At 38.2% G+C, this 21145-nt stretch overlaps 2 protein-coding genes across 7 annotated transcripts in view; both read right to left on the bottom strand.

Moving 5' to 3' along the window:
• LOC109402333 (QRFP-like peptide receptor) overlaps window positions 1-20473 on the bottom strand; it is a 40864-nt gene extending 20391 nt beyond the window's left edge. The window contains exon 1 of one of the 5 annotated variants that reach the window (XM_062860918.1): window positions 20178-20473. The gene's annotated coding sequence lies outside the window, so the exon portion shown is untranslated. Of the gene's footprint in view, window positions 1-9908; window positions 10248-10326; window positions 10372-20177 lie in introns of those variants that run through there. The other 4 variants (XM_062860917.1, XM_062860919.1, XM_019674999.3 and 1 more) reach the window with 4 other exon arrangements.
• Window positions 20474-20617: 144 nt separating this feature from the next.
• LOC134292139 (neuropeptide FF receptor 2-like) overlaps window positions 20618-21145 on the bottom strand; it is a 195149-nt gene continuing 194621 nt past the window's right edge. For both annotated transcript variants that reach the window (XM_062860921.1, XM_062860920.1), the window contains exons 5-6: window positions 20882-21138; window positions 20618-20822 (exon numbers count right to left, since the gene is read on the bottom strand). In XM_062860921.1, coding sequence (XP_062716905.1) covers window positions 20687-20822; window positions 20882-21138 — 393 coding nt within the window. In that variant the 3' untranslated portion in view covers window positions 20618-20686. The remainder of the gene's footprint in view (window positions 20823-20881; window positions 21139-21145) is intronic.

The following is a 21145-nucleotide window of genomic DNA, read 5'->3' as shown; positions in this document are numbered from 1 at the left end:
GATGAAAATTCTTCACAAATATTTTATTGAAATTGGTTATGCTGTTTGATACTCTTTAAAATTTATTTTTTGCGGTTTTCAAAAACTGCGTCCGTTAGGTCGATTCCTGTCCATGATTTTCAAAATTCCTTCGTCGTAGACATATTACCTTGGTTCATCCCTTGACAAATCCGCATCACGATCACGGCTCGATTATGGATACTTTTCCGGAGGAGCCTTTAGTTTTAACTTTATATTATAACGATTTTTTGAAAAGATAAAAAGGTTTTGCCTTTTTGAGAAAGATTTCATAGATGAAGAAATCACTCAAAGAGGCTTTTCCCTCTTTCAAAATTTGTAGTTCAAAATAAATGACACTAACAGTTGAAATAGTTTACATTTATTTAACTTGTTTTTTTTATTCAGAATTACTACTCGGATGAGCTAAAAATAATATCGAAAAGGTTGTATGAGATTTGTGAATATTTTCTTTGAAAATTACTATTAAAATAGCTTCAGATATCAAAGTGCCTTAACAGACCCGATTGTTAAGTCAATTTTGGTCTATTCTGGACATAATGAACCATAGAAATTTTGACAGCACGGCTGCCAAAAAGTGCCCACTCAAAAAATATTCAATAGTGAGTTTTTAACTCATCTAAACATTTAAAAAGCGATATTTTTTGTCGGGTATTCAACGTAAAGTCAACCACAGTGCTAGAAATGTAGACTACTTCAACAAGAATACTATTTTGATTAACAAATATTAATGTCGAAAAGTTTTCGTGAGTTTTTAGTTTGTATTAAATGATTTGTATGAAATTAGTGAATATTTCCTTTGAAAAATGACTATTAAAATAGCATCAGAAATCAAAGTGCCTTATCAGACCCGATTGTTAAGTCACTTTTGGTCTATTCTGGACATGATGAGCCAGTGAAATTTTGATAGCACGGCTGCCAAAGAGTGCCTATTCAAAAAATATTCAATAGTGAAAATAGTGAATTTTTTTCAAAAAAAATGGTTTACTGGAGCAATTTTCAATTTTACAGAGTTGGTGTCTTCGGCAAGATAATGTATTCCAGTAGTACCTACAAACTTGTAGAACATATCACGTTGAAATTTTACGATACAATCATGGAAAAGTTCAAAAAACTGATTTTGAGGTTGTTTTTTAAAACTTTCATATTTTCTCCCAAAAAATTAAGTCCAAGCTATATGGTGTCTTCAGCAAAGTTACTTGAAATTACTTGTTCTACAACTTTGCTAAAGACATCTACCCTCTAAAAAACTATTTTGAAAAAATATTTTTTTGCTCGGGTTCACCCTACAGTTTTACCATACAGTGAATATGCATAAAAATAGAGAAGATTTTTCTGAACATATCTTCCAAAGACACCTATATGCTAAAATGTCATCTAACGGCTCTTAGAGGTTTTGATCGTCTTTTTTCAGAATGATCCCACTGTGCAGAGGTTTGCTTCAGGTGTCTGGAACCAGGACACAAGTCGTGGGACTGCAAATGCCCCGACAGGCGCAAACTGTGCAGGCGATACGGCGCTGGAGGTCATAAGGCCCAAAGCTGCACAAGTCCGCCCATCTGCATGATCTGTACCGGGAAATCCTCGAACAACAGACATCCGATGGGTGGTCCAAAGTGCCCGGCCTTCAAGAAAACCGCAGTGTACAACAAATCACAGTGCAGGTAACGCAGGTGAACCTGAACCACTGTGATGCGGCTCAGCAACTGCTTTGTCAGGCGGTTTCTGAGTGGGAGACGGGTATCGCCATCATATCGGACCCATACCGAGTACCCGCTGGCAACGGCAACTGGGTCGCGGATGGGACCAGAAAAATGGCGGTGATATGGACGACGGGTAAATACCCCGTCCAGGAGTTTGTGTCTACTACCTATGAGGGCTTCGTGGTCGCCAAAGTAAACGGGGTCTTCTTCTGAAGCTGTTATGCGCCTCCGCGATGGTCGATCGAGCGGTTCACGCAAATGCTGGACCGCTTAACGACCGTGCCTACAGGGCGAAGGCCGGTGGTAATAGCGGGTGACTGTTATGCCTGGGCCGTGGAAGGCGGAAGGCGTTTCACGAACCAGCGGGGTCAGATCCTGCTAGAAGCACTGGCCATCTTAGATGTCGACTTGGCTAATGTCGGTACCAAGAGTACCTATAGTCGAAACGGAGCGGAGTCAATTATTGACGTGACCTTTTGTAGTCCTGGCTTAACAAGTAGCTCGAACTGGAAAGTAGATGATGACTACACTCACAGCGACCACCTGGCGGTTCGCTACAGTATCGACTACAACAACAGCAGACAGCGGATAGAAGAAGAGGCGGCTAGGCCAAGGCCAAGCCCTCGCTGGTGGAAGACATCATACTTCGACGAAGGGGTATTTAGGGCAGAGATGCATTTGAACGCGTTCTGTTCATGTTCTGTTCAAAAGCTGTGCTCACGTGAGCCATGTTCATGTTCAAACATTAGAGGCGCCTGATCACAGTGCTCTTCGTAGCTAGTAGCAACTGATAGCAACAAATTGCTACCGACACATACAGCTACAGTCAGGTCTTTTTTACGCGGTTTTCATTTACGCGGCCGCGTAAATGAAAACTCCATATAAAAAAGAATTTCATCGTCCTATTTTTGCATGGTTCGTCGAGAAATGGTGAGACTTTTTTTACGCGGTTTTTCGAATTTTGAACTGAATTTTTTTTACGCGGTACGTATTCCCCGCGTAAAAAAAAACCTGACTGTATTCTTCCTGTAAATGTTAGACCTAGTGCTAAATTGAAAACTGAGATTTCGAAGTAAAAATTAAATGATTAGTCAATTATTTTTGTTAGTCAATGGTGGTTTAAGGCGTTGAATGTAAAAAGCTATGAGTTTAGTAATCTATTTGGAAGACATCCGAGCAACTTAAGCACTACTGTGGAGTCAACCGACGGAGACTTGACCGTTCCACCAAAAGTAACGAATAAAAGAGCTCTTCTTAGTACACCCGGCTAAGCTCGGACATCTACTTGTATTAAGAAGGGGCTTGGTGGTCTAGTGGCTACCGCTTCTGATTTATATGCAGAAGGTCCTGGGTTCAATCCCTGGCCCGTCCCTTTCCTCCTACTTTGTATCTTTCTATATACTTTCCCTCTGCTCTCTACATATACAACTCATGTATATAAACATGTTCATAGCCGTCGCTAGAACAGAAACGGGTTGAAAAAGCCGTTTCCCTTCCTTCCAAACTTTCACAGCACAGTGTCACAATCCTATTAGAAAATGCCTACAAGTTATGCAATGAAGCGAGCTGTGCCGCAAATAATAAAAAACACACAATTCTATCACCTTCCTCTGGTATCCACACACCAATGTGTGAACCTTCTGCCAACCAATTCCCACCAACACTCCAACATCCGCATGAATTTGTGCTGGCGCAGAGGTATATTCGGCCAGATGTGGATACAAACGATTGCAATCATCACTTCCTTACCCCTTCCCCACATTGACCTGCAACCTGACGTGGCAGGCGCCATTGTCGCCTAAAAATAGAAGACCACCAACGCTCACACACTGAAGATGCCTGCTAGTCCCCGGCAGTTATCTCATTGGTCCTTGTGTGAGTGTAGCTGGTCTGGCGATACTGGAGTAGCATCCACGGGCGGTCAATCAAGCTCAGCTCAGCTCAGCTCAAGCTCACCCGGCTAAGCTCGGACATCTACTTGTATTCAACGGTTTTACTGCCGCGTATCTGATGGTCCCAACCGGGCTAGTGAGAACACGCCATGGTTTCGTTGGAATGGAATCGAAGAGCTCACTCCGGTCTTGTGTAATGAGAAAGGCCTACCTAACGATAGCTAAAAACTCGGAAGCATTCCAATGTTGCTGTCTTGTCGATAGAAAACTCCTACTTCCAATTTCCCAATCCAAACCAAACGTATCTGACCTGTCAATTCTGAACACCGATCTGTGTTCAATCTATAGTAATCTAGATTGTGTTCATAATTTTGAACATGATCTTGAGAGCTTCAAGAGAACAATTTTAGCTCGCTCACAGATCATGAGCATTCAAAATGCATCTCTGATTTAGGGAGGCGCTCCACCGTGAGCGAAACTTACTCGGTTTAGACGGCGACAAGCTGGTAACAGTGCTCTCACGTGCGTGTGATGCGACCATGCCTAGGTGAGCCACCGGCTTACTGGTGGACCGACCCGATTGCGGACCAGCGCCGCGCCTGCCTACGGGTTAGGCGGCCGGCGGATGGAGCGAGCACGATCAGAGGAAGAGCGAAACGAACGGCGGGTGGTGTTCGCCGCTGCAAAAGCCGCGCTTAAGACCGAGATAAGAGCAAGCAAAAAGGCCTGCTTTGAGGGTCTCTGTCAGGGTGCCAATACGAACCCATGGGGTGACGCCTACAGGATCGTTATGGCCAAGACGAGAGGTGTGATGGCTCCTACAGAGCAATCCCCAGAGATGTTGGAGGGGATCATTGGAGGACTTTTTCCGCGTCATGATCCTAGTCCTTTGCCTTCTTTCGTAGGACAGCCGGGGACTGGGGCTGGCGATGAGGAGAGGGTCACCGATGTGGAACTTGCGGGGATAGCTAAGTCCCTTAGCGTAGGTAAGGCCCCAGGTCCGGACGGAGTTCCAAACCTGACCTTAAAAGTAGCTATTGCAGAGGCTCCCGAGATGTTCAGGTCTGCTATGCAGAAATGCCTGGACGAGGGAGTTTTCCCAGAAGCTTGGAAGAGGCAGAGCCTGGTAATATTGCCAAAGGCGGGGAAACCACCCGGAGACCCGTCGGCATATAGACCAATATGCTTGATTGACACTGCGGGGAAGGTGCTGGAAAAGATCATCCTTAATAGAATGTTGAGGTTCTCCGAGGGCGAAAATGGTCTTTCGAGCAACCACTGCGGCTTCCGGAAGGGGAGGTTCACCGTAGACGCTATCTTGTCCGCCGAGAAAGCACTCGAGCCGAAGAGGAGGGGACTTCGCTTCTGCGCGGTAGTGACTCTGGATGTAAGGAATGCGTTTAATAGCGCCAGCTGGTCTGCTATTGCCGATGCGCTCTTGCATCTGGGGATACCGGAGTACCTGTACAAGATTATCGAAAGCTACTTTCAGAATCGTGTACTAGTTTACGACACGGAGGTGGGTCGGAAGTGCTTTCACATAACCTCAGGAGTCCCGCAAGGTTCCATCCTGGGTCCGGTGTTATGGAATGTCAGGTACGATAAGGTGTTGAGGTTAGAGTACCCAGTGGGAGTGGAGATTGTCGGATTTGCCGACGACATTACGGTCGAAGTCTACGGTGAAACGATCGAGGAGGTGAAGTTGACTACCGACCACTCGATCAAGGTTGTGGAGGCGTGGATCCGGTCCAGGAAACTGGAGCTGGCTCACCACAAGACAGAGGTGACGGTTGTTAACAACCGGAAGTCGGAGCATCAGACGGAAATCAGTGTAGGAGAGTGCACTATCCTGTTAAAGCGCTCCGTCAAACACTTGGGCGTGATGATCGACGATAAGCTTACCTTCGGTAGCCACGTCGAGTATGCCTGTAAAAGAGCCTCCACAGCTATTGCGGCACTGTCCCGGATGATGTCCAATAGCTCTGCGGTGTACGCCAGTAAGCGCAAGCTTCTGGCTAGTGTTGCTACGTCCATACTTAGGTATGGCGGCCCGGCGTGGGGCACCGCGCTAAGTACTGAATGCTACCGACGGAAGCTGGAAAGTACTTACAGGCTTATGTGCCTGAGGGTTGCGAGCGCGTACCGTACCGTGTCACACGACGCTCTCTACGTCATTACTGGTATGGTGCCTATCAGCATTCTTATCAGTGAGGACATGGAGTGCTTCAAAATGCGCGGCACAAGAGGCATACGCAGGACTGCCAGGATGGCCTCTATGGTCAAATGGCAGCGCGCGTGGGACAGTTCCACCAAAGGAAGGTGGACGCATAGGTTGATACCGAGGATAGATAGTTGGATTAATAGGCGCCATGGGGAAGTTACATTCCACCTGACACATTTCCTTACAGGTCATGGTTGCTTCCGACAGTATCTACACCGTTTCGGGCATGCGGATTCTCCCGAATGCCCAGTGTGCAATGGTTTAGAGGAAACGGCGGAACACGCTTTGTTCGTGTGCCCGAGTTTTCGCACAATGCGTGACCGCATGCTTCCCACATGCGGGGAGGACACAATTCCGGACAATTTGGTCCAGAGGATGTGTAAGGATGAGTTTGGCTGGAACGCCGTTTTAACGGCTATCACCCATATCGTCTGGGAGCTACAGAGGAGGTGGCGCGTGGACTCGGAGAATGGCTAGTCCAGATGCAGTACAAGAGTTGGTCCAGGGGTTCGAAGTTGGCTTCGTAGGTCATACCGGTACCCTGCGGTCGAGATCGACCCTTACAGCGATTAAGTGGCCGCGGAGAGGAAGTCCCGGTAGCGGTGCTGTCGTGGCGTCGGTCTTCTGGGTTGGATCCAAGCCCGCAGTTGGAAAGGGGTCGGGGTGAGTGATACCCTGCTGTCTGCAACCTTCGGGTTCATCTGATAGGGGCTGAAGGGTAGTGATACCCTTCCTTACGGGCAGGTCAGATCGGGTTGGACGTGGGCATCAGTTCTTGATGTCTGCCAAGCAGTTGGGCGAGGGCAGAGTTGACCCTGCCCGCCTTCCGAGGACATAGGGAGTGGCGAGGACCACTCGGAAAACTGGCTAAGCGCCAGCATTAGGCCTGTCCAGCTTTTAAAAAATGTTCTCTGATTCTCAAGTCCACCCCCATATTTTGATTGGCATCCTAAAAGAAGTAACTGGTCAAAATTTCAGCCAAATCCGTTGAAATTAAGAGGTGCATCAAATCAATTTTGTGTTTTTCGACTATTTTTGAACTTCAAAAAATCATAACTACACTAAAACATGTCAAAACTTCATTCTTTTGGCAGAAATTGAAAGCTATACTTGTTTGCTACAACTTCTCCGAACAACGTGTGCCAATAAAATTGAAGGAAAGATGTGTAATTATCACATTTGTAATCAGAAAAATCTTAAAAAGTTGATTTTTTGATAGATTTTGTTCTGGAATACCCTAATATACGTAATAAGTTGGATTTTTTAAAACGGCATCATATTCTCCAATGTTTTTTGAATATTTGCTTTTTTGGCACCAATGCTGTAGGAGTTGAGCAAAAATTACTAAAATTCGTGAAAGCCAAATGTGGCCTAAAAACTAGCTTTTCGGGTGCAATCACGCTTTGGCGCGCAAAAAGTGGCATCGCGTCAGCACTGATATGATAGCCAACACCTGTCATCGCGCTTGTTTGTTATCACCCGTGGTAGGGGGTAGCCAAGGCAAACTACTAGGAGGCAAAGCTACTTCGTTCAGTACAATTTCGCGCCACAACGTGATTGCCTCCAAAAAGCTAGTTTTTAGGCCACATTTGACTTTCACGAATTTTAGTAATTTTTGCTCAACTCCTACAGCATTAGTGTCAAAGAAGCAAATAACCAAAAAGCATTGGAGAATATGATGCCGTTTTGAAAAATCCAACTTATTAAGTATATTAGGGTGTTCCAGAACGAAATCTGTCAAAAAATCAACTTTTTAAGGTTTTTCTGATTACAAATGTGATAATTACACATGTTTCCATCAATTTTATTGGCACACGTTGTTCGGAGAAGTTGTAGCAGACAAGTATAGCTTTCAATTTCTGTCGAAAGAATTAAGTTTTGACATGTTTTAGAGTAGTTATGATTTTTTGAAGTTCAAAAATAGTCAAAAAACACAAAATTGATTTGATGCACCTCTTAATTTCAACGGATTTGGCTGAAATTTTGACCAGTTACTTCTTTTAGGATGCCAATCAAAATATGGGGGTGGACTTGAGAATCAGAGAACATTTTTGAAAAGCTGGACAGGCCTAGCCAGCATGTTACCGTGATGGACTCTACAGAGTGAGTCATCGATGTTCGTTGCTGCTAGGCTACGCAGCTAACCTTGAGGGTGCGATGTGCACTAGTTCCTCTCTGAAGCAATGCCTTCTTTATACCTTCTTGGTGGTTCCGGAGAGACGTAGGGTATAGCGACCATAGGAATGTGTTTTAGTGCGTCGAGGAGCGAGTAGTCCTGGATTTTACTATGGTTGTATAAGACGGCCTTAACCCCACACTACCCTAACCTTCCTGTTAGGGTGTCTGTTGAGCAGATTTTCCCCCCTATGGTTTAGAAGGAAAAAAGAGCCTAAGCATAGCGGCGGCCCAGCAGTGGTCTCTGCTGGGCTTTTTTCAGAAATTCCACACATCCGGAAGCAACTCTGTACATGTACAAGCGACATGATACACCGCTTCCAAAGTGCCACAGCCCAGCTTGGAGTGCCTCGAGCACATCAGGAAAGGCGTCAGTGATTTCCTAATTATGATATACTGGTCATGGCTTGTAATTGGCAACTGGAATGATACACGCTTAGGGAACTATGCACAAGTGAGTCCGTAGCGACGGCATTCTATCTTCTTAGTAAGATCGGGTGGCACTGATTTGAAACGGCGGTTGGGCTACCCACCAGGTAAACCGTCGGCATACAGACTTTTCTGTCTTTTGGACACCGGCGGGAAACTGTTGGAACAGATCATTCTGTCAAGGCTGACGGACTATACCGAGGAACCAGATGACTCTAGGCTCTCGTATATCCAGTTTGGCCTCCGGAAGGGTCGATCGACGGTGGACGCTATTTGGGCTGTAACCAAAACGGCCGAGATAGCGCTCCAAAAGAAGCGAAGAGGAATCCGCAAAAGTGCGGTCGTCACGCTGGACGTGAAGAACGCGTACAACAGCGTCATCTGGGCCGCCATTGTGTGCGTCAAATAGCACGGCAATAGTCTCGAGCAAGCGTAAGTTGCTCGCGACATTAGCGGTCTCCGTACAACGCACAGTGGAAAAAAAAAAAAACAGTGCAAACCTACACTAAATTTTGTATCTTACGAACGCATCCAGTTTTTTTAAAGAACAAAACGATTTTAGGCGTAAAATTGTCTGGAGAATCGAATGAAAGTCTTTAAACAGACCACACGGATCATTATCCTGCTCATTTTGCCCTAATTCCCCAGTTTTTTATTGACTTTTATATGAAACTAGCTCTAAAACACTTCTGAAACATTAATGCGGTTTGCCTTGAAGGGCTTTTCTGAAGGATTAAGTTGTAGAGAATCGATTGGAAGTGATTGAAAGTGACCGCATAAATATATTTATGCCTATTTTATCCTAATTCTCCATATTTATAGAGTTTTGTTTGAAATTACAAGGAACATATGAATGGTAAATTAAGAAGTGTTTATTTGGAGGATTACGATACAAGGAATCGATTAGAAGTGATGGAAATGACCGCGCGAATGTAATTATGCTCGTTTTCCCCTTATTCTCCACATATATTGAATTTTGTATCAAATTAGCTATATAACTCACAAGAAACTTAAGGGTGGTATGCTATGAAGGGATTCTTTAGTGGATTATGATACAAAGAATCGAATGGAAGTGATTTCTGTGACCCGCGCAAATGTAGTTATGCTAATTTTACCCTAATTCCCCACAATTTTGTATGAGATTAACTATATAACTCACAAGAAACTTATGAGTGGTATGTTAAGAAGCGTTTAAATTACACGAAAAATGAAATTTTCGATGAAAAAAAAATTAAATAAAAATATTTGAACAATAATCATTAAATCGGTATGCCAAATAGGCTTCCAGGTAAAATATTAAAAGCATAGGGATGTTCAAACATAAAAATTATAACAATCAAAAACCAAAATTCACAAAATCGTGAATTAAAAAGAATCATCATGTTTGAATCGATTTTAGATGTCGAACAATTAGATTTAGATCAAAATCAAAAATTTGGGTATTAGAGGGTTAAAGAAAATAGCTCTTACGTAGGTCAATTTCACTACACTGATAAATTACATTTGAGATCATAGTATTCACAGCTTCAATGGACGCCGATTTGCATCGCAAAAGGCGTATGACTCACTTTGGTTCGAAATTGATGCTTCTGCGATATATTGAGATAAAATTGGCTCTGCAATGCAAGTTAAAACGTTGCAAAAATGCAAACAAAATAAACTGAATAGTTAAGTTTCGCTTTGTTCGAAGTACGTTGTTGATTGATTCAACTAACGTATGCAGCACTCAAAAAAAGACTATTGTCGCTTGATTATGTTTCGATTTGGCAATTCATTATTTTAATTTTAAACAATATCACTTATAATCAACCTGGAACCAAATAGGAATGCATATTTAACATAATTCAAATCTACATATTCCGAAATATACACTTCAATCACTACTAACACCCAGAAAACGTTCTTCAAAACACTACTTCTCAACTGCAACTGACATTCGTTACGAGGCAATCTGCAGCAGCTATTGCCAACCAGTGGCGTAGCTAGGAATTTGGAGGCCCGGTGCGGAACCAAATTACTGGGCCCTCATAAAAATTACAGATGTACATATTTTACTATGATAAATCTATACATTTTACTCTCGAATGATCGCGCTGTTGTGTTTTGTACAGAACGTTGAAAGACTTTTGTACTCTGCATTAGCATCTACTGGCAGTGGTGGCCAACTGACTGACGGAAGGGTAGTCTACCTGGGATTTTATCAATAATATTCTCAAGAATTCTCAAGAAATTCCAGGAAAAATTATTACAAAAAATACTCCCATGATTGTTTTTGAACCATATATTCTCCAAGAAGTTACATCGGAATTCCGGAAGTCCTTCTTCTAGAATTTCTTTAAACATTCTTCCGTGGTTTCTTTCAGGAGATCCTCCAAATTTTGATTTCAATTTCAAGTTAAGTATTTTTCTATAGATTCTTCAAGAATTTCTCAAATATTCCCTCACATAACTCTTTTAGAGATTTCTCGAAAAAAAAATATCTTAGCATTTCCTCAAGCATTCATCGTTCATCTTGGTGTGCTTTTGAAGATTTCTTCATATTTTTTTTTCAAGCATTCCTTCAAAAATTATTGCAACGCTTTTATTCGAAAAATTTCTGTAAAGAATTTTCAAAGAGTTTCACTAAGGTTTTAATAAAAGATTTATTCTAGAATGCCTCCAAGAAATTTCTAAAGAGTCCATTGGATGATAATTAAAAAAACATTCTCCAAGGATTCCTACAGAAGTTTCTCAAAGAAAATGCTCAGAGGAGCTTCTGTTCTGTAGGAATCCTTTTGAAAAACCCTTCTGGAATTCCTCCAACGAATTCATTAATATAGACTGTTTCAGAAATTATAAATACACTTTGTTTAGTAAATTAAATGAACTGTTACAATGATTTTAACCTACTTCTTTCAGAGTATAGCATATTATACTCCATATTTTTATATTTCCTTTCAATTGTGTTGATATCTTAAAGAATAGTCGAGTTCTCTAACAAATAACTAAATTTTTCAAATTTGCATTTGCACAAAGGTGTTTTTTAATGATTTCAACATTATTTATCACTAAATACCAAAAATTATCTAAATTTTTATCACATTCGCTTTCTCAACAAGTTGTCTAAGGAATGCCTTGATCAAAATTTGGGAAAAATCGATAAAGGCATTTCCACAACATTTTTTCGGAGATCAAGTTTCTCATTTTTTAAGGTTTTCTACGGAACATAAGAACTACCACACAGTTTCTGAGCTTTCCTGAACGCATTTGATCTAAACAAACTTATTTTTTCAGCTCATTCGATCCTTCAGATGGCAAAGCTTGTCATACCATAAAAACGAATGCAGTAAGCAGTAATTAAGACATTCGTTTGCTTAACGTTTGTTGCTACTGGTGTTGTTGAGAAATTTGAAACACAAATTTTTGTTTTGAGAAGGCCCGTAATGGTGGTTCTTGATCAAATATTCCAGTAAAACTTACTATTACCAATCGAGAAATATCTTTTATTATCGATACAGCAGTTTTTGTTGTGTTTGGAAATCAAATATTTTATCTGTGAGATTTTTTTCTTTACTATTATGCTACATTTTTTGACCACTTTGTGCAACTTCAAATTTTAATCATCTTGTTTACAGAGCCCTATTTTTTAACTTTTACCAGAAACATCAATAAAATTGGTATTATTTGCTTCGTTAGCATGCTCACTATTAGAGCTAGAAGAAACTTTTTTGGATAATGTGCTCAAAATGAAATGGCAGGTTATCGTTAGTGTATTTATAATTTCTGAAACAGTCTATATTCATGCGCACTAGGAGTTTTCCCAAGGATTCTTTCAGGAATCTTAACTACAGTTAACTATAGCATTCCTTAATTTTAGCATTCCTCTGGAAACTCCTTTGAGGATTTCGATTTTTTGTAAAACTCCATAATTTTTGCGATATTTTAAAAGATTCCATCAAAACTCTTTCGAGAAACCTTTTGGAAAATCATTCTTAATTTCCATAAAGCATCTCAGTCAAGAATTTTTCAAGGATTTATTAATGATTCCTCTAGAAATTCCTCCAAAAAATCGTTAAAAAATTGAATGAGAATTCCTGGTAGGGTCAACATTCTCTTGGTAATCTTACAATCCCAAACTCATCCTATTCGAAAACAAAGCGATTATTTACGACATCGATTGATTACGCATTTTTTGTTATAATTCGTGCCTCCTAAGAGTGTTTGCCACTTTCTGCAGGAATTCTAGAATGCCTATCTATCCCTTAAGTGATTAATGCAAAGCTAAGATTTCATAGAGGATATCCATCGGGAATTTTTCAGGAATCGCTAAGGGAATTTTTTCCAAGGAATTATTATTTATTTCTTCAAAAAAAGCCCTTTAAAAATTATCAAAAGATTATTTGAGAATTTCTTCAAGGATCCTGTTAGAAATTCCTTCTTGTTTAATTTATTTAATATTTTTTCAACGATTCAACTAGGATTACTTGTGGGATTTTTTCAGGGGTTCCTTTAGGAATTTTTCCAATGTTTTATTCAAAGTTCTACAGGGATTTTTTCAAAGAGGCTTTTAGAAATTGCTCCTAAACTTTCTTCAGGAATTTTTCAAAGGTGTCTTCAGTAGTTCATTAAATAAATGGTCTTGTGATTTCTCCAAAGATTCTTTCACAATTTGTTCAATTATTCTCTTACAATTTCCTAAATTTATTTCATGCTTAAACTGATTTTCCCAGGTATTTTTAAAAATAATTTTGTACAAGAAATCTTGCGGGAGCAAGGATTTCTTCATGTATTTGTAGAATTACTCCTGCAAGATTTTTTTCGAAGATTCTAATACTAGTTCCTCCAAGAAATTCTTTAGGAATTCTTTCAGAGGATGCTTTGAGTGTTTTGCAAGAAATGCTAAAGAAATTTCTCCAAAAAGCCATTCAAGGATTCAGCAACTGCATCTTTAGAAATTCAAATAAACAAATATAAGAATTCTTTCAAGAATCTTTCAAGAATTCTCACAGGAGTTCCTCCAAGAAATTCTATTGAAATATCGCAACACATTTTTAGAAATTGCCTTGTGAATTTTTAGGAAATTGTTTGTGAACTTCTCTGGTAATCAGCTTATTTTTATGGAAATGCTTTAGGTATTTCCTTTGAGATTTTCTTCGTTGTAAATTCTCGGATTTTTTTTTTTGAAATTCACAAGAGTATATCTCATGTAACTTTAAACATGATAACCGACGGAGTTCCGTAAGGAAGCATCAAAATAAATTTCCAGATGAATTTCCAAAAGAATTTTCTGAGGAATTACCAAAGAAGTTTTCAAAAAAATTGCCACTTAAATGTACACACAAATTGTCTAAGGAATTTTCAAAATACCTGTCCAATGAATTTCTAAAGGAACTATTGAAAGAATTGCAAAGATAATTGTCAGATATATCAGCAAAGGGACGGCCGGTGAAACTATCAATGAACTTCCAGCAATACTTATCCCGTAGGAGTTCCCTAATAAAATTTCAAAGTGATTGCATAAAGAATTTCGAAAAGTAATGCTGTAGATATTTTCAAACATAATTTCCCAAATCAATTCCAAGAAATTTACAAAAGAATTACCGAATCAAATTCCGAAGGAATCGCCGAAACAGTTTTCGAAAACATTCTTCAAAAGAAAAACAAAAATAATCGCTAGATTAATTTCCAAAGTAAATGCCAAATAAATAAACCAATCAATTCCCGTAGGAAATGGCAAAGAAGTTTCCAGAAGAGTGTGTTCCCAAAGGATTTAGCAATGGATTTTTCAAACGATTTGTCAAAAAAGGCAAAAAGTTGCAGACGAAATTTCTGATAAAATTTCCATAGCAATAAAAATCTGAAGAATTCCGCAAAGCCATTGCTGAAGCATTTACGAGAATTGACTAAAGAAATTTCCAAAGGCATTTAATATTTTTTCAACGATTCAACTAGGATTACTTGTGGGATTTTTTCAGGGATTCCTTTAGGAATTTTTCCAATGTTTTATTCAAAGTTCTACAGGGATTTTTTCAAAGAGGCTTTTAGAAATTGCTCCTAAACTTTCTTCAGGAATTTTTCAAAGGTGTCTTCAGTAGTTCATTAAATAAATGGTCTTGTGATTTCTCCAAAGATTCTTTCACAATTTGTTCAATTATTCTCTTACAATTTCCTAAATTTATTTCATGCTTAAACTGATTTTCCCAGGTATTTTTAAAAATAATTTTGTACAAGAAATCTTGCGGGAGCAAGGATTTCTTCATGTATTTGTAGAATTACTCCTGCAAGATTTTTTTCGAAGATTCTAATACTAGTTCCTCCAAGAAATTCTTTAGGAATTCTTTCAGAGGATGCTTTGAGTGTTTTGCAAGAAATGCTAAAGAAATTTCTCCAAAAAGCCATTCAAGGATTCAGCAACTGCATCTTTAGAAATTCAAATAAACAAATATAAGAATTCTTTCAAGAATCTTTCAAGAATTCTCACAGGAGTTCCTCCAAGAAATTCTATTGAAATATCGCAACACATTTTTAGAAATTGCCTTGTGAATTTTTAGGAAATTGTTTGTGAACTTCTCTGGTAATCAGCTTATTTTTATGGAAATGCTTTAGGTATTTCCTTTGAGATTTTCTTCGTTGTAAATTCTCGGATTTTTTTTTTGAAATTCACAAGAGTATATCTCATGTAACTTTAAACATGATAACCGACGGAGTTCCGTAAGGAAGCATCAAAATAAATTTCCAGATGAATTTCCAAAAGAATTTTCTGAGGAATTACCAAAGAAGTTTTCAAAAAAATTGCCACTTAAATGTACACACAAATTGTCTAAGGAATTTTCAAAATACCTGTCCAATGAATTTCTAAAGGAACTATTGAAAGAATTGCAAAGATAATTGTCAGATATATCAGCAAAGGGACGGCCGGTGAAACTATCAATGAACTTCCAGCAATACTTATCCCGTAGGAGTTCCCTAATAAAATTTCAAAGTGATTGCATAAAGAATTTCGAAAAGTAATGCTGTAGATATTTTCAAACATAATTTCCCAAATCAATTCCAAGAAATTTACAAAAGAATTACCGAATCAAATTCCGAAGGAATCGCCGAAACAGTTTTCGAAAACATTCTTCAAAAGAAAAACAAAAATAATCGCTAGATTAATTTCCAAAGTAAATGCCAAATAAATAAACCAATCAATTCCCGTAGGAAATGGCAAAGAAGTTTCCAGAAGAGTGTGTTTCCAAAGGATTTAGCAATGGATTTTTCAAACGATTTGTCAAAAAAGGCAAAAAGTTGCAGACGAAATTTCTGATAAAATTTCCATAGCAATAAAAATCTGAAGAATTCCGCAAAGCCATTGCTGAAGCATTTACGAGAATTGACTAAAGAAATTTCCAAAGGCATTGCTTAACAATTTCTCAAAAGAGTTGTTGCAGAAATTTTCAATGAGACTTCTAACGGAGATTAAAAAAACTATTTTTTTTTACCAAATGGAATAGCGAGCTCAGTTTTCGACATAATAGCTAAGACAGTTTTAAAAAGAATTGCCAAAGAAATTTTCTAAAAATAATGTAGAATGAATTCAGAAAAAAATACATAAAAGGTATTTCCGGAGGAAATTTTCAGAGTAGTTGCTGAAGGGATTTCTAAATATTTTTTTAATATATTCCTTAACGAATTGCTGCACTAATTTTCAAAGTAATTACTGAAAAAGATCCAAAAGAAATTTCCAATGAAAAAGTTCAAAAATTGTAATGAAAAAATGTAAAAAGTTTTCCAATAATTCTCACAGAAATTCTTCCAAGAAATTCTACTGGGATTCTTTCAATGAAACCTTTAGGTATTCTACTCCAAAAATTCTATCTTGGATATTTTTTACGATTAATCTAGCAACGCATCTTCAACGTTTTCTTAAAAGTTTTCCTTCGAAAGTTGCTACAGCGATTGCTTCAGAAACTCCTCCAAGTGTTTCTGAACGAATTTCTTTAATAATGTATATTCCCAATACAGGTACTCTTCGATATAACGTACAAAAAACTTTTCTCTTTGTACGTTATATCGAAGTGTACGTTATATCGAAGCAGAGAAAAATTTAATATTTTTTATGATAGTGTTGATGTATTCGATGTGAAATTAACCCCAAACAATGATTTCGGTGAAATTTACAAAACCAATAATGAAAAACATGAGTTTTCACGAAAAAGTAATTTCGTATTTTGTGCTTCGATATAACGTACATTTTGCTTCGATATAACGTACACTAAATTTTTCCCCAAATTGCGCTAATTCTGGGTAACAAGGCTAATACTGCAATGCAACAAAACATTGATTTGAGTGATGTCGTAGTTTAAATGAGGGTTATTCCTGTAAAAAATAAAATTTTTCAATGTTGTACGTTATATCGAAGCAAAATGTACGTTATATCGAATTCGCTATATCGAGGGTACGTTATATCGAAGATTACCTGTAGTTGCATAAAAAGTATCTTAAAAATTTCCACAAACGATTCCTTTTGGGCTACTCCACATAATCACATTAGAAATTTTCCAGAGGAATCCATTAAGATTTCCATCAATATTCCAGTGAAGATTTAAACTTTTTCTTCAAGGATTTTTTCAACCTACGTTACAAAGATTCCTTCAGATATCCCTACAAGGATGAACACATTCATCCCCAAAGGGTTCCTACAGAAATTCCTCCAAGAAAATATATAGGAATTCTTTTGAAGATTATTTTTTAATTTGCTCCAAAGAATTCGAGAGGAATTCTTTGGGGCTCCCGCCGTTGATTTTTTGAGAGATAATCTAGGTATTTAATCATAAATTCTTCTAAAAGTCCGCTTGCTTTCAAAATTTCTTCAGGAATCTTTTACGTAAATCCTCAAAGTATTCCTAGTTCTTCTAGTACTACTTCATAGTACTGTAGTAATCCTTCAAGAATGTCATCAAAGATACCTCAAAAATCATGATTCATTCCGAATACATCTTGGAATTCATCTAGACGATTCTCCAAAGATTCCTTTAAAAATTCCTCCAAAAATTCCTGCAAGCATTTTTCCAAAATTTCTTTCGAAAATCTCCCAAGGATCCATTTACGTATGCCTCCAAACATGATCTGCGAAATACATTCAATATATTTTCTATGCGGAACACCCACAAGATATCATCTTGGAGAAACCTTTAAATCTAAAGGAATCCTTGGAGAAATTCCTTAAGGGTGATCTAAAGGATTCCTTGATAGACTTCATGAAACAATCCTTAATGGTTTTTAAGAAGGAATTCGAAGAAATATTTCTGGAATAGTGCTTGTAGAAATGCCTAAAAAATCATAAAGCAATTCCTGAAGGATTTCTTGAAAAGTTCCTGAAGAAAAGCTTGCAGGTATCATTGTAAGTATTCCTGAATCAATGCTTAGAAGAATTTCTGATGCAATCCCTGAAAAACGTTCTGAAGTTAATCTTAGAGGAATTTTTGTAGAACTCTTTGAAGTAACTGGGGATTTTTTTTTATTACCGTACGGGTTTGGGCCGAAGGGTCTCAGATTTTCATGAAACTTTTTCCACATGCAGGGCTCATGGATATATGAACAAAAAAAATTGAGGAACATTCAGGGTCGCCTATTTTCCCGGAAAACTCAGGTGATTTTTTTTTTTGTTTTCCCCTGCCACTACTTACTTTGAAAAATCATAACTCAAGAACGAAGCATCGTAGAAACAAAGTTTTTTCTAGAAAATGAAAGCAAATTTTCTCAGAAATCCAAAAAATATATGAAATGGAAAAAGTTTTCCACAAAATTTTTCACCGTTGAGAAAATTTATAAAAAAAAAACCGGAAAAACTATGTCCGAACTCGTGGAAAATTTTGAAAAAAAAATTGAGAAAGTAATTTCATAAGCTTTGATCGCTGAAAATTTGGGAATGCACTTAATTCTCGTTCCTGAGCTATGGCAAATTTCGTGAAAAATGCCCATATAATATAGGCTTACATGGTCATTTTCACATAATTGACCATAACTCAGTAACGAGAAAAAAGTACATTCCAAAAATTCCAGCAATTAAAGCTTATAAAATTACATTCCCAAAAATAGTTTTTTGAAAATTTTCCACGAGTTCGGACATAGGGTATGGGACCATTTGGGCAAGCGAACCTATTTTGGGCACTTGCTGCTATAACTCAGTAAATTTTAAATCAATTGACTTGAATTTTTGTTCACGGATAGATACTGTGCGTATCTCACACTATCCCAAAAATCAAGTAAATTGATTCAAAATTGACTGAGTTACAGCAGCAACTGCCCAAAATAGGTCCGCCTGCCCAAATGGTCCCAGACCCTAGTTTTTCCGGCTTTTCTTTATAAATTTTCTCAACGGTGGAAAATTTTGTGGAAAACTTTTTCCACCCCAAATGTTTTTTTTAATTCCTGAGAAAATTTGCTTTCATTTTCATTAAAAAACTGTTTCTACGATGCTTCGTTCTTGAGTTATGATTTTTCGAAGAAAAGGCTTTTATGGCACATTTGGACATTTTTCAACAAAATTGAGCATAACTCAAAAACAGAAAATAGTGCATTCCAAAAATTTCAGCGATTGAAGCTTATGAAATAACCTCAAAAATATTCTTTCGAAAATTTTCCACGAGTTCTGGCATAGTTTTTCCGGCTTTTCTTTACGAATTTTCTCAACTGTGGAAAATTTTGTGGGAAACTTTTTCCAATTCATATATTTTTTTTTATTTCTGAGAAAATTTGCTTTCTTTTTTAAAAAAAAAAACTTTGTTTCTACGATGCTTCGTTCTTGAATTATGATTTTTCAAAGTAAGTAGTGTCAGGAGAAAACAAAAAATTTCAAATGAGTTTTCCGGGAAAATAGGCGACCCTGAATTTTCCTCATTTTTTTTTGTTCATATATCCATGAGCCCTGCCTGTGGAAAAAGTTTCATGAAAATCTGAGACCCTTCGGCCCAATTTGTACGATATTGAAAAAAATGCCCAACTGTTATACAAATTATAAAAGTTATTCCCGAAGGCAAGGTAAGTATTTACCTAGGAAAGGAATTCCCGCAGAAACCCTTCAAGGAATATTTGAAAAGAAATACTTGATGAAATAGTTGGAATACGTTGATTGCACTTGTTTTTTTTATACGAGAGCAAAAATAAACGACAAACTATTGTTATTACGGGTTTGACGTGACATGTGTTCAGATCTTAAGTTTCATAAATGGGGCCCCTGAATTTTCTTAAGTTATGTTAACAGTTATGTTTGGTCCTGTGGATAGGATATCAGGGACGTTTTCATAATGTTCATGAATTTTACTTCCAAATCAGTACTGAATTTCGTAAAACTCAATTGTAATTTCTAGCACATTTTTTTGTATTTTGGGGCCCCTGTAGGTAAAAAGAGTAATCATCAAACTAATCAAAACTAAACTAACTTAACTACTTGAATAAAATATTCACATTTAAAATTGTTAACAATAGGACTACAAATTAGCCATCTGTGTGATCCATTCCAAAAGCTATTGATAATCACGAAGGGGCCCCTACATACCTATTAGCAGATCTGCAAGTATTGAACTTATACTCATCGGAAACTATCGCTTTAAAAAAAAAACTTTATTCAAACTAGTGTTAGTAACCTTCTCTGATTTGGAGGCCCTCTGAACTCGGGGGCCCGGTGCGGACCGCACCCTCCGCACCCCCCTTGCTACGCCACTGTTGCCAACTAATCAATAATTATGAAGTGACCTTAAGATAACAATTTTATCCTACCTTATTTATCAGCTTAATTCCCGTATGTCACCGTGAGTAGGAAGTCAAGCGTTTACATTCTATCAACTAGTTTTACAGGACACTATTTGATGCACTCGATCTGTCCTCATTTCACTCTAAAACTCTCCTTCGGCAACCTGCGGCTATCGTTGCACCTAGCGCTTGAATGGCGTTGTAGGGATTATGAAGCACTAGTTAGAGCTGCCCTAAGCTTTTAGTTGCCCTGTTAGGTATGGAGGAAAACAATGATGATCCCATGCGCATGTTAATAGTCTGATAAGCGGTGACATGACCCTTGTATCTCTGATTTGAACCCGCCATCCATCGATTAGAGGTATAGGTAGCTGTAAATCCATTCCAATCGGCAACAAGCATAAAGGATATTAATTACGGTTGATAAATATAGCAAACAGCGTAAATTTATTACACTAGTAACAGAAGACAATTGATGATTCTTTATTGCTTTTATGGCCGTAGATAGATATGTACATGGGTGAACCATCTCGCTTCTATTGGGTAGCATTTTGTGCTGTTTCCGAAGATTGTGTTCCATTGGCTTCCGGGTTTTTGTTCTCCAGTTTCCTGCTGTTGTTTCGCCTATCCTTCCATCTTATTGTAGAATTGAGCCAGTTAGTACCAGATCGTCTAAAATTGAAATAAGAAACTATAATTCACGATCAAATACCGAATTTTATCAAAAATACCGATTTATCCCTCTGTATGAAATAAATCCTGCAGCACGTGATTTTTTCGAAAATGACATGATCCTTGGTTTCGGAGGCTTCTCGTCAGCTTGCTCATCATCACTGAACCGTAGAAGTGTTCCAAGGATTACCGATTCCCTGAACGCTCTTCTGAACGTCCTATTGGTGAGCCCGTAAATGACCGGATTCATTGCGGAGTACAGAAATATGAAAGCCACTTTGGCAAACCACCATAGCATAATGAAGCTGTCACTAATCTGGAAA

The sequence above is a fragment of the Aedes albopictus genome, chromosome 3, assembly GCF_035046485.1.
Source record: "Aedes albopictus strain Foshan chromosome 3, AalbF5, whole genome shotgun sequence".
Classification (NCBI taxonomy): Eukaryota; Metazoa; Arthropoda; class Insecta; order Diptera; family Culicidae; genus Aedes; species Aedes albopictus.
The sequence above is the reverse complement of the archived record's forward strand: the minus strand, read 5'-3'. Positions and strand labels throughout refer to the sequence as shown.